The sequence below is a fragment of the Nothoprocta perdicaria genome, unplaced genomic scaffold, assembly GCF_003342845.1.
Source record: "Nothoprocta perdicaria isolate Ctin4 unplaced genomic scaffold, notPer1 scaffold_91, whole genome shotgun sequence".
In the NCBI taxonomy this organism is placed as follows: Eukaryota; Metazoa; Chordata; class Aves; order Tinamiformes; family Tinamidae; genus Nothoprocta; species Nothoprocta perdicaria.
The window spans coordinates 975,732-988,922 of record NW_020456210.1 but is presented as its reverse complement, the minus strand read 5'-3'; the positions used below and the strand labels follow the sequence as shown (position 1 = coordinate 988,922).

The window sequence follows — 13,191 nt, the reverse complement described above, 5'->3', positions numbered from 1 at the left end:
TTTTCTTAGCAAATAAGTGAAGAGAAAGTCAGCAGAGACGAGGACAGATGGAGATGCTGAAGTTATGAGTAGGCTCTGTCCGTATCCAGCAGAGAGAGAAAGACATTTCAAGAGGGCAGGTAAAACCCTAGCTGGACTGAATTTTCTTCTACAAATGCTGGCTGCTCTCTACTGAGCATATGGGAAGTCTAAGATGAACAGGCTTTACAAAAAATAGTTCATCTAAATGCTGGAAAATATGTGGGACCATTCTGGACCTTATCTGGAAAGAGTAGTGTAGACCTTGTGAGCGTGCTACTGTAACCTAAGAATGACACTGTGCAGACTCTGCTCTGACGCTCCRGATGTGCTGACAACCCATAACTTCAGCAGTCTGGAAGTAGCGGGAATGACAGAAGAGTTGGTTGCAGAAATTGTTCAGTTCTTCATCAGAAACTGGAGGTAAGGTTATACTACCCCGTTTTATGAACATAAATCCCTTTTGCTTTGATGAACTCAAATGAACTCCAAATTATGGAGGCCATGGAAATCATATTGGTAGGAACTGTATTTGCAATCTGTATAGTATGTGGAAATGTTACCATAACATATATCCATTTACTGAGATCTGTTTCAATAGACAAAGCAGGATCATTTCAGGTGCAACACCTAAACACAAGTGTTTTTAACAGACCTGTTAGTCAAATACTCAATTTAAATAATAACTTTTGTTCTTTTATGACAATATCTAGAATTTGCTTTGGAGAATGGCAGRCTTTAAAACACAAACTGTCTCTTTAGGTATTCACAGAAAAGGTGTTTAAATCCATTAAGCAGATGCTAAAAGAGAGAAGTGTCAGCAGGAAGTCTTTCTAAGTTAGATTTCTAACTAAGTCATAAAAGAGTTGATTTTTTTTCAGAACTTTTTTACCACAAATTTTAAACCCCGGTTGGCTTGGAATATAATACTAATGCTCATTATTGAGCAGTAAACAAAGAAGCTCTTTCAAAGGTGCTGAAAACTTCCTTTCACTTAGTTGTGCTCAAGTGGAAGCATCATCCCATGAGACCCTGAAAGAACTCCAGTCTGACAGTAGCTGCTGCAAGATTTCATAATTTTTGAAAAAAGTTCATTGCTTATATTTTGTCGAGAGGTATTTATTATATAGGAGTGCCAGTTAAAGCCCGGAGTGAAACACATGGACTCAATAAAGGCCCAATAATGTGACCTTTGCTGTTTGCCACGCTTTTAACTCGTGTAAGTTATTGATTACACTTTCATGAGATCATAATCAAAAGGTTGCTCTTTGGTAATGGTGTGCTAGGGGAGTTTTATCCCGGACTTCAAAGCTGCCCTGGGAGGCTTAAGAACAAAGGCTTGGGAGTTTGAAGCACAGCCAAAATGAATCTGAATGCATTATCCGTGTTTACCACCRTGCAGGAGGTGGATTAGCTTATTCTTCAGCTGGGCACTTTCTCTCATCACACGAGTTGAGCCATTTCCAAGGGTGGCGTTTGGCCTTTCGAAAGGACTCTGTTTAATTAAATGTAGCCTTTGCTCAAACCTCCATGATAACTAGTCTGAATTAGTCATTTCCATAACTGTAGAGGTTTATTGAAATTATTTGATTGTCCCTGAAGAGAATAGGCTAATTAATTAATAATAAATAAATAAATAAATAAATAAATAAATAAATAAATCCAGAGCCTGAAACTGCAAACTGTCTGCAGCTTGCCTAACACAAGGCTGGCCAGGGCTGGGCTTTCATTTATTCATTTCATTTTCTCCTTAAAGGAGAAAAAAAAACCCCACAGTTTATTCTTGCTATAGATGCAGCTGTGTAGATATGTTGCAGGTGTAGGTAGCAGACCTGTGCARCTTTATTTTGTTAGGAACTAATGTGATGAGACAGCATTTCTTTTTCCTAAGGAGCAGTAATAATTTATCCCATTTGTATTAGCCTTAGGAAATTGGTCTTTTGAAAAGTCCTGATCATGAAATCTCCACTGGAGACTGCACTGATCTTTTGGTGAGTGGCAAAGAAATGAATCAGCCCTTGTTGTGGCAGTGCAAGGAATAACTTTTCAGCAGAAAAGCTTTACCAGTTCTCCAGATACCAGAGCAAAGTGTTTCATTCAGTATTTGAAAATAAGTGCAGGATTGTATATCTTTTTTTAATCTAAACTTTTACCAGTTTTTCTCCTTTTGGTGTCGTGTTTGCTTCTCTCTCTTCCCTCAAAGTAGAGGTATCTAGTTTTTGTCCATGACACATCAGAGAAAACAATTAAAAACACAAATCAAGTGCTTAAAATTTCAGGCTGGTTCTACCATTTTTTTTTAATAGATTTTCAAGATGTTTCAAAACCCTAATGATAGCTGTCTCCTTTTAGTTTATAAACTATTTCCCCAGAAGTATCTCTAGCAAAACAGAAATAAAATATAAAACAAGAAAAATGTTGAACAGGAAATCTTCTAAATGTGGAGAGTTGTGCTCCCTTACTTTCCCTTTGGTTTCTGAACAAAGCAAGGGAGGGAAGAAGCAATCTCCAAGCTTTTACGAGTAGCCATAAATTTGTCATGACTATCTACATGAACCTTGTAGGTTCTCAGGAAAAATAAGGTCCTTTCTTTTTTCTTAGCCAGGTGAGCTTTTTTTTTTAGGAAATCCCACATGTTTTTTGCCTTTGTAGTTGAGTACTTTTCCCTGTTTGGCATCAGCTGAGTATCTGCTCCTCGGTGTGCTGCTCTCCAAGTCTTTTGCCTTGCCAATGGCCCCAGTGATTCCATATAAGTGCGACGTGGGATTCCTTCTGATCTAAACAAACCCTGTGTTTTCATCACCACTCTGGTGATGGACAGGAATGTGCAGAAGGCATTCAGCTTTTGGGTAGTCCGCTTTTCCTGCTCTCGAGAATGAGTTTCAAAGCTAAGGATCTACCAGTGCAATTGGATTTTTCTTTTTCATTAGCATCATTCTAGAACCTCACTCCTTCTGCCATGTTCTTTGTTTTCCAGCCAGGTTGTTTCATAATGACATCTTCAAACACTACAGCACTTTTATATCTCAAGATCTAATGAGAGAAAACGTCATTCTAAAATGACCAGGTAGCCACCTTGTTTTGTATTTCCTTCAAAGCTCAGACCAACTGTCATAAAATTAATTCTGATACCCTGTGGCCTCATCAAACTTCTTGACAGGTTTTCTTCATATTACTGACTTGCAAAGCGAATTGCTACCTCATTACCATAGCCTTAGAAGACAGGCTGGTTTAGTCTGTATAGACCTCTGTCTGCCTTTCCTATGCCAAGCATTTGCAGAGCCTTGTAATACTAGCATCCAAAACCCAGACTTCCTTCTGATAATGATCAGGAAATGTCTCATTTTTAGTGTTTTAAAAATTATCCTGTTGAGGGGTCTGATCTGCCATCCTTCATGCCCCAGGAGATACCAAATACCAGTTCATCAGAAGTTTTTTTTACTGTTTTCTTACAAAACAAAAAACCATTAAACCCACCATTTGATATGGCTGTAAGCTGCACATAGGTATCCAATCCACTATTCAAAAATGTAATATGTGTACTTGGGTCCTCCTTGGTTTTCTTAAAATAGAGAAAGAAGGCATAAGAGAAGCTACAAAGCCTTGTGCATAAGAGAAACTACARAGCTGTGTGCATTTCACTGCATCACTGCGCATCTGACACTGTGAAATAATTCCTTTTTTTTTAATTGCCCATTCTGCTGAATTCTAATATGGGTCCAGCTATTTTAAAATATAAAACAGATATGAAAGTATTTCTGTTTTGTTTGTTTCGTGTGCATCTCTACTTCTCTTTATCTACTGTTTCATTTTGCCACCATGCCCTTAGAAGCTTTCCCAACACTTAGCTGGTACTGGAAAGCAGACCAGCAACTGGCAATAAGCTCGTTTTGTCTTTTGTGTCAATCAGTTTCCACAAATACTATTTTTGTGAGGATTGGGAATCACCTTTTCTATATTGTTAGGAGTGCCTCCCACTTTGGGACTGCCTCCTGAGGCGGATGGCAGATATCTTTGAGGGCCACACGGAGGTGCAAAATATGGTTTACACATTCTGTGACATGTGACTAATTAATAGTTAAGGCAAAGCTGCCTTTTCTGGCTCTGGCGGTTTGCAGAAAATTAAAGCCTTGTAGGCAGACAGTTTATTATCTGCTTGTCTAAGGAGGGATCTATATGTTGTTCATTACAGCAATGTCTAGACTGCTTTGCAGTAAAACAAAAATTGTACTGCTGACGTACTCATTTCTGGCCTGAATGCATCAATAGCCTGGTACACACAGTACTGATAGAGCTTCCTCTTGTGGTTGAAATTTGTCTCATCTTATCTTATCTTGGAACACAGCGGACACACTGCTCTGACTTAATGCAGTTAATATCTTGGAGAAGCAGTGGCCCATGCTGTAAACACCTAACAAACACATACATTGTCTCACTTTGCCGTTTTATTTATGGCATACACAGCTGTGAGCATCTGCTATGGATAACGCATGCTAAATCTTCCAGTGTGTGCATAGCCAGGAATATCTATGGATCTGGGCTAAAAAGGAACGCTTGGTGAGTTTCTTTCTCTAAATAGGGAAAATTGGCATTAGACCGTATATTTGTCATGTAATTGATAAACAGAATAGAACAATATTACTTAAATAATGAAAAGGAAACAGCTCATTTCTTATATTTATTTGAAAACCTGACACAGATTGTCTTTCTTTTGTTAGAAAGGCTGCAAATTTCCTTAAGTTATTGAGCTGTGAAATACAACGTTTTAAATTACTCTGCTTCACTTTCAGGTGCTACCATTATTTCTAATCCTACGTCTTTCATGTAAAATGAAGAGATCATAAAGCACATTCCTGTGAAATGCTTTGATTAATATGAAACAAAAATATGTTAGCAACAACTCGGAACTTTAGCAATGAGACAGCTGTAAATAGTAGATCTTCCACTGAAGACTGGAGTTCTACAGCAGTTTTAAGAGCATATCATTTAAAACCCAACTGCCAACAGATGTTCTCTGCTATGGCTGTTAGAGGGTTTCATTATTTTTATAATCTTTTAAATTCCTCTAATTTATAGAAAACTTCCATTTAAAGTCTATAAAAGTTAATCCTGACCCCAGAACGACTTGCCCCAAATGAAATTTCCATCTTGTGGGCTTTCCCCACATGGGGAACTAGTAAGGGGTATCTGTGTCAGRCTACCTGCTGCCTAAAGGCACCACAGTCCCCAGACTTCACACAAGCTCTGCAGAGGCCTTCGCCTCAGCTTCTGAGCATCTCAGAAGAATGTTTCACACACATAAAGAATATTCTTCTAAAGGGCATCCTGAAACCAAGTCCAAACCAAAAAGCCTCCCACACATGCAGAATATGCAGTTGTCAAAGRTGAGCAATTCATAGCAAGCTCCACTTTCTCCATTGCATCCAATAACACCTTTCCTGTAAGATTTTACCTTCAATACTCATTTTTGCCCAGGTCATAGACTGGCTTAAAAAAAAAGAAAAAAAAGCCACAAGAGTGCTTTTTTTAATGGAAAAGGGGTTATAGATTACATYTTTCCCTCATTATCTCTTGACAATATCTGAAGAAATTTCATTCACACTATCAGGTCACTCACAATGACCATTTCCAGTATTAATTGCGAGCAATATTAAATTATCTAGATTTTAATTGCACAGCCCTATCTCGTCAATTAACCATGAAGACTAAATTTCACGCTAGGCTGAAGCCTAGTAAATATTTGTTGAGAGTGTGTTGTTTGCTTTTCAGTCATGCTGATTAATGCAAGTTAATTGGCAATCAACTCAAATAACAGCAGAACAATGCTGGAGACTAGATGTAGAGACTGTGTCAAGACAGATTGCCTCCAAACAGATAGGATTTGTGGCAGCCAAAYCTTGTTTCAGACTCAGGTTGGAGGAGTCAAACCACTCTCCTGCTCTGCACTCTCTAGACTGTGATTTTTGTATGTTATTTTTAAATCAGAATTTAACCAACTCAGTCCACCATACAGGATTTAAAACACAACTTAAAAACTGAAAAATTTGAGATCATGCTAGCTGGATCTACTCGAGGTCTTTCARGACTTCTTAGATAATACCATTTTAAGAAGTTCAGTTTTTGCAAGCTAAACATGCACGAGCATTTGTGCATAAGCGGTGAGAGGAGGCACCTTGCCTCAAAGCCAAACCCGATGSTTGGGCAGTATCTCTTGCCACCTTTTGAATGTGTGAGCAGAACTTCCTCTTGCCTCCGACATGTTGTTGCTGTGCATGTTCCAATTAAAGTAATTCCTTCCTTGAAAGACAGTAAGTGATGTGACTCATGTARCCATCAATTCTTTTTCCCTTGGTGATCTTCACTTTTTGCTTTGTCCTTAAACAATGCTTATTCTCCAGAAGCTGGAATTCCAGTTCCTTTCCTATCAGTCAAGATTCTGACTCACAAACTGACCTGCTGCAGTAGCATCCCTGGGCAACCTGCTCTCGCTGACACTGCTTGAGCAGAGAGGTTGGAGCAGATGATCTCCAAAAGTCCCTTCCAATCCCAACTATTCCTTGATTCTGGGACCACTAGAATGGAAATGGCTGGGGGGAGATGTTTGGTTTGGTTACCAGTTATTGTTTACCAGAATAGTAAGAACATAATGTTTTAATAACATAAGCCATTATGACCTGGTTTAGATATAACCCAACATCAAAGCTAACAATGARAAACAGACAGAACAGCATCAACTTTGTTATTGTAGCATTCTATAGATGTTGTAGAGAGTCTATAATTATTTTTCTGATCCAAAGAATTATTTGAGAACAAAAATGTTCACAATCTAAGGCTTTACAACTTGTTTTCGTATTTTGGCATGGTATGTTGTACTGGAAAAAAAAAATCTTTAATTAAAAGCAGCTTCCTGAATGAACCACAGACTTCAGTTCTGATCTCCTATTTTACTACTTCTCATGTCCCCTCTCTTTGCCACATATGTTTAAGCCACCCTTAACTTTCATCACTTCATGCCGTACTTGTTCTCCTGCAAGTCCTTCTCTGAGATCTCCCTATGAAGACACCATGTGTGGGGGTTGTAGCCCCACAAAGCTTCCTGCATGCTGAGGGRTCTTATTGCCATCTCCAAAGACTGCACAGGATGTTCTGCTGGGGATGGTGAGGACTYTGATAACAAAGAGCTTTCTACACAGCTCTCGAGTGCTTTGCAAGAAGAAAATGAGCACAGCAATTACTGGTCTCCATGTCTCTATGTCCATCTTYTTAGCATGTAGCCAAGAAACTTAGATTGTTTTTTCTCTTTGGAGTGCTTTGCAAAGAGGATAACCGTTTCCTACTGCCACCAGTTATTCTATTAGCTTAATTGACAGAGGTCTATGCTGTGAACCTAAAGGACCTACCCATGTTTAATGGRATGGAATTCATACTATTTTGAATGTTTCCTTTATTGGAAGAATCCTCTTGAAATTATTTTAAACACAGTTTTAAACATTGATTTTAAGAAGTGCCAAAATAGTGGCTGGTCCATGTCACTAGTTGCGAAGTTAGCAAGATTTATGGTACCCTGTGCAGGGATATTACAGGAGATGAAGATCAGTCYTCTGACTAAGGGCATTGACTGCCATTTGTAGAAATTAACTGACTGTCATTTAGTGGTCCAAAGCCCTTGTCAAATTTTGATTTAAACCCCTCTTTATTTCCCTACTGTAGCTATGAAGCAGGCACAAACAATATTGTCTAATTCCACTGAGCCATTGAGTGACACATTTTTGCTTATGTTCTTCAGGAACTTTTCTGCACATAAAAATACCTGTAAGGAAATTCATAATCTCTTATGTTTCATGGTAAATGAGAAGTCAAATCTTGGGAAAAGAATTAATTTCCACCATCTTTCAGCATCTACAGTTGTACCTTAAGGAATGCCTGTATCCGTTAACATAGTGGAAGCCCCAAGTAACTTCYTGCTAAGAAGCATACATCTCAGGTGCAAAACAGTATATACATCTACACTGAAGACACCTAGCAGTAGACAATAAGAATCTAACTTTGCATCATATATGAAGAAATATTGATCAGATTGAATATTCTTGAGCCTGAGATTCTTCATGCAGTGTGGGTACATCCTTTAAGCTGTACCAGTTGTTGTTGATACAGGTCTTTCCAGTCCACTATATAAAAGGTGTRGCTTGTCTTCCCTCTGTAACATAAGCTCACTGTATGCAAGCCATATCTTTGCCGTTGTACCCAGTTTACTTGTCAATCTCTCAGTTATGAGAACAAAAATTAAATAAAAATCACAGTTAGCTAAAGAGGCACTCAGGAAAATAATATAAACAAATCCACCAAATGACATAAGAACTAGAAGTGTGATATTTCWCTTGTATAATTTAGACACTAAAGAGTTCAGTGAATGCAATTAAAATACATATTGATTTCTCATGTATTTTGTCACAGGCTGAGTACTTCTATGAGTTCCTGTCCTTGCGCTCTTTGGATAAAGGTATAATGGCTGATCCGACTATAAATATCCCTCTGCTTGGAACAGTTCCTCACAAAGCATCAGGTCTGTACTGCTGATAATATAAATTGTGTTCTTGTAAAAAATATTCCGCTGCAAATAAAATCTAAATGTTTTATTATGAATTGCACTCTTTATTGTTWAAGAAATGCTTGCTACACTACTTGACATTGAGTAGTTTATGAGTGCCTGACTACAGCAGCATATTTTGTCTGAGCCAAGTCACATGAAGCTTTTACACGCTTTAGATAAAGCAGCAGAAATTTATCCCAAAATGATAAAATTCATGCATTTGAAACTTTATTGTTACTTCAGCTGTGCAACTCCTAGACAACACAACCTTTGAATGCTGTAAGGAATGGTTATTAAATTATATTCTTTCTTAGAGACTGCTCATTATGAATATTATAATTCCAGTTGGGGTCTGATGGTCTCATCAGGCTTTCTGAGACATGTGTTCTCATTTAGGGTATTACCATTTACCACCTTTCCTTCAGTTGTACATTAGCCATCCTATAAGCTGAGGCTTATAGCTCTAAGTAGAGACAGACTCAAGGCTGACATGAGCGCTCCAGAACCACCCCAGTGCAAGTGAACCAGGTTAGATATAAGGTATAGATATACCTTTCTGAGAGGTTATCTAAGCTACTTGATATGGCTCTGCAGTGGGTGAGTAACATTCTACATGATCTGCTCCAGAGATAATGTGTGGAGTGGTAGTCTCTGGCAGAAGGATGGAAATAACTACATGGATGATGGCAGTGACTTAATGTATAGTTTCATGACTAGCCTTAGCCAACCTAAGGCTGTCCTGGTACAAAATGGGAAGGAGGTGAGAAATGGAACAAAGAGCGTGATGCAGCTGTCGGTGGATCAAAGTGGAGCATTGATATGCAAGTTTACATCTTTGACTAATCTTGGTTTTGTCTTCTCCTTTTTATGAATAAGCTCTGAATGCTTGTATTTCTTATTCAGTTAGTTCAACCGARTGCTACATGAAATTTTAGTAATATCACTCCTATCAGATTCAGTGGACTTTAAAGCTTCAGTGAGGATAGTTGCTTATCACCAATAAGCACTATAAGAACAGCTTTGGTAGATTAGAGGCTTTCTAGCCTGGATCTTGTCTTATGGCCAAGACTGGCCATAAGCAGACCTATGGAAGAGYAACAAGAAGGCAAGCATATGTGTCCCCTCACATCCACTGACTTGCTTCAGTTCAGGGGATTTCCAGCGTCTCAAGTGATTTGTGCTTTTTATGTAACTCTTCTTGGTGTTTACATGGAAACTTTTCCTGTCTCCGGTCGCTTTGGCAGGGTGCTCCGCTGCCGCCTCCTGCATGAAAAGCTGCCTTCTGTCCTTTGAGTCTGCCTGCTATTAGCTTCATTTGAAGGGACCTAGTACTTGCACTGGTAGAGACAACAAATGGCCAATCACTCCTGTCAGTCCTATCCAGCCAGATGTGATTTTAAAAATCTGTTCTTCAAAGTTAAGGAGTTCTCTTAAATTTTTTCTAGGCTGGAAAGTCCGAGCCAGCTCAGTTGTTCCTCATTGGACACAACCTTGTTGTCTTACACCTTTTTAAATCTAATATATCCTTCTTGAGATAAGGAATCAAATTGTCTTTGAATTTAAGTTAGATCTAAATTACGTAGATTCCTTTGGGTCCTTTGAAAATCCCACCTCCAAATCCCAGGAYTGCTGTTTAATTCCACACTGAGGGCATGTTCATGTTGCACCTATACATGTAATAAAATATAAATATATGACTGGAAGGCTTGGGGTGCCTTTCAGCATGAACTTCAAGAGGTGACAAGTGCTTAGCTTATCCAAAAAAGGATGTCTGAGAAGAGCCTTGATTATAGTGTGAATAACTGCCCAGCGAGAAAGATTGGTGGCTCATTTCACAAGGGAAGGCCTGCTAATATCCATTGGTTCAGGCTAAAGTCAGCAAGTTCAAAACTAGGTGAGGCATTTTGGACAGTGACGGTGATTCCAGACCAGCTCTTGGTCTCACCGTGACTATACCCAAAGGAAATGGTCCCCTAAGTGCTCAGAGCTGGCCAGTCTCATGTTGGTGCCAAGATAACGCCAGCCAAGTTGGCATGTCCCCACAGCAGCAGAATCCATGTGGAGGCTCAGGTCCATATTGTGCCAGGGCAGCAATATGGGCTCAAGCCAGATAGCCCTTCTGCTTGTAGGGGATTCTAGGGGATTCTAGTCAATCCTTGTGGTCCACAACTGAGAGAAAAGGCCTAAGCTGCCAGACAAAAGAGACTAAACTGTCATCCYCCACATCCCAGTAGCACTCAAACTAGCAGCTAAAATTGAATTCGAAGTCACTAGATTTATGTAGATTCCTTTTAAAATTAGTTAAGTTTTTCTCAGTTCTGCTAGAGCTAGCAGCACTAGCTGCTAGACAGCTGGATGTATTCTAACAGTCCTGGATGTATTCCAGAGGCATGGAAATCTAAATGTTCCAGAGGTACAATCCTATGTCCTGATGACGTGGGGCCATAGGTTGCAGCTGAAAGCCCTGAACTGTGGATTAGTCCTTGCTTACTTTCAGCCAGTGATGGGCAAATGTAAACTGCATCCTGAACCTGGGAAGGAGGGACCAGCATGGAGCTTTGCCCCTCCACCACCCTGCTCACCCTTCCTGCCGGCCACGAGCCTGTGGATGCAGGGATGCAGGGATGTGGGATGCAGGGGACTTTTGCTTTGTGCTATGTGTTGAACACAGCTCAGCTTTACCCCAAGGSGTCTAGGAGACAGCCTTTATTTAGCCCTAGGGAATATATTCTCAGTCTTTGCTCTGTGCATTTAAACCCACAGGCTCTCATAAATTACAGGTGAATCTCTTTGGAGATCAGGATTTTGTTGCTGATTCCCTGAATCCTAGAGACAGCTCACAGTGCAGCATTCAATTCTGCCAACTCTTCCTCCCCATACCTGTCAGAGCACCTAAATTATTCACATGCTAATACAAGTCTCCTCTTAAACTATTTCCTACACTTGAGCTGGAGGAAGGTTACTACAGCTTAAAATGTCCAGTGCATTTAAATTGCTTCTAATCCCCGTAAGAGTTTTTTCTTACCACACAGTTACAAGTTTTTAATTATAGTCTTTTAAAAGACTGTAAAAGCCCCTCAAAAATGAAATCACTTTATAACAAAAAATAGAACAGGCATTTCACTCTGTAGGATATATCAGAATGTGTTTTAGCAATAAATTATTCTGCATTTTTTCCAAGGCAACAAATGACAAAAATTGTACAATTATGACTGGCAATATTTTCTATAATAAGCAATTAAAACAACCCAAATGAAGGCTGTTAACTCACTAYTTTGTTCTGAAATCTCAGGCCAACTTCAAGAAAAAATGAGCAAATGGTTACTATTAGCTGGTTCTAATTTATAATGGAGCTAGGAAGAGCCAATTTTGCAGAAAAGAGATAATAGTTTCATCTGCAGATTATTTAAGATCAATTGTGACAATCATAGAGCAGCATTCCATTGCTCTGAGGTATGAGGCTTGCTTCCTCATTAAAATACTCCAGATTTACTGGCCGTAATTATTTACTTTGACTCTTTGTAGTTCAAGAGTGTTTGAATGCTTTTCCTGGAGAGCCAGTCTCCAACTATCCATTTGAACACTCAACAAGTTCTATCAGAAAGTGGTATGTCTCTTTATTCTTCTTTTTAAATAAATTTGCACCCATGATCTTATTTAAGTGCACCATTTTGCCAGAGTCAGTTTTAATTAAATCAGTATTCTATTTAAGTGTTAATTGCAATATCCAAAACAGCAGAACTCATCTAGTGCAATACTGTTTCAAAAATGCATGAGATCTTTCTGCAGAAGTGATGTGAGAGTCAGTAACACTTAGCCTCAAAAGTGATCAAGTCAGCTCAGGAAATTAAATATAGGCTTCCAGGTCATTTAGGTGGCATTGAAGGTTGTGTGCTTAGATAATTTCATGTAAGTAATTGCCTTGTCTGCAGGCAGGACTATGCTTGTCTCCAGATCACTGTCTTCACTGTAGACTATTGAGTTTATGTGAGTAGATGAGGCCAGGCTCATCTCTCATGCAGTCCCAGTCCTGGAGTCTCTTATCAATAAGGTGGCCTACATATCCCTGTGTTACACTCCTTCATCTGTGGCTATGCTCTGAAGTTTAAATGTAAATACTTATTAGCTATATTTTTAGTAATTCAATTAATGTTTTTATTTGCATATATTACAGTTGTTGTTGTTACTGTTACTATTATTCTCCTTTTAGTCGTTCAGGTTGGGTTTCCTTGCCTTGGAAAGCAGGACGGAGTTGCTGCGTTTGAGGTTAACGTGATCATAATGAACTCAGAAGGCAACATAATTCTGCAGACACCGCAGAATGCCATCTTCTTCAAAACCTGTCAGCAAGGTAACGCTGAAGATGACATGACTAAATGCCATTAGACCAGCTCACATAACTTATGTTTTGTTCAGAATAATGGTTAGACAACATCATTGGTCACGCAATCTGTATAAAGAGTCACAAATTTCAGGCTCTTCAGCATCTGTCTGTGGATTTGCTGTTCATTGGCCATGTGATAAACCTTTTACTTAATGTGGACTATGTCTCACTTAAGATAGTGCTGTAGGCAACGCTCCAT

The 13,191-nt window shown here is 39.1% G+C and overlaps 1 protein-coding gene across 1 annotated transcript in view; it reads left to right on the top strand.

The window, feature by feature from the left end:
• Positions 1-13,191, top strand: part of WIF1 (WNT inhibitory factor 1) — a 40,945-nt gene that overhangs the window by 14,301 nt on the left and 13,453 nt on the right. The window contains exons 3-4 of the mRNA XM_026052787.1: positions 8,473-8,581; positions 12,819-12,959. Coding sequence (XP_025908572.1) covers positions 8,473-8,581; positions 12,819-12,959 — 250 coding nt within the window. The remainder of the gene's footprint in view (positions 1-8,472; positions 8,582-12,818; positions 12,960-13,191) is intronic.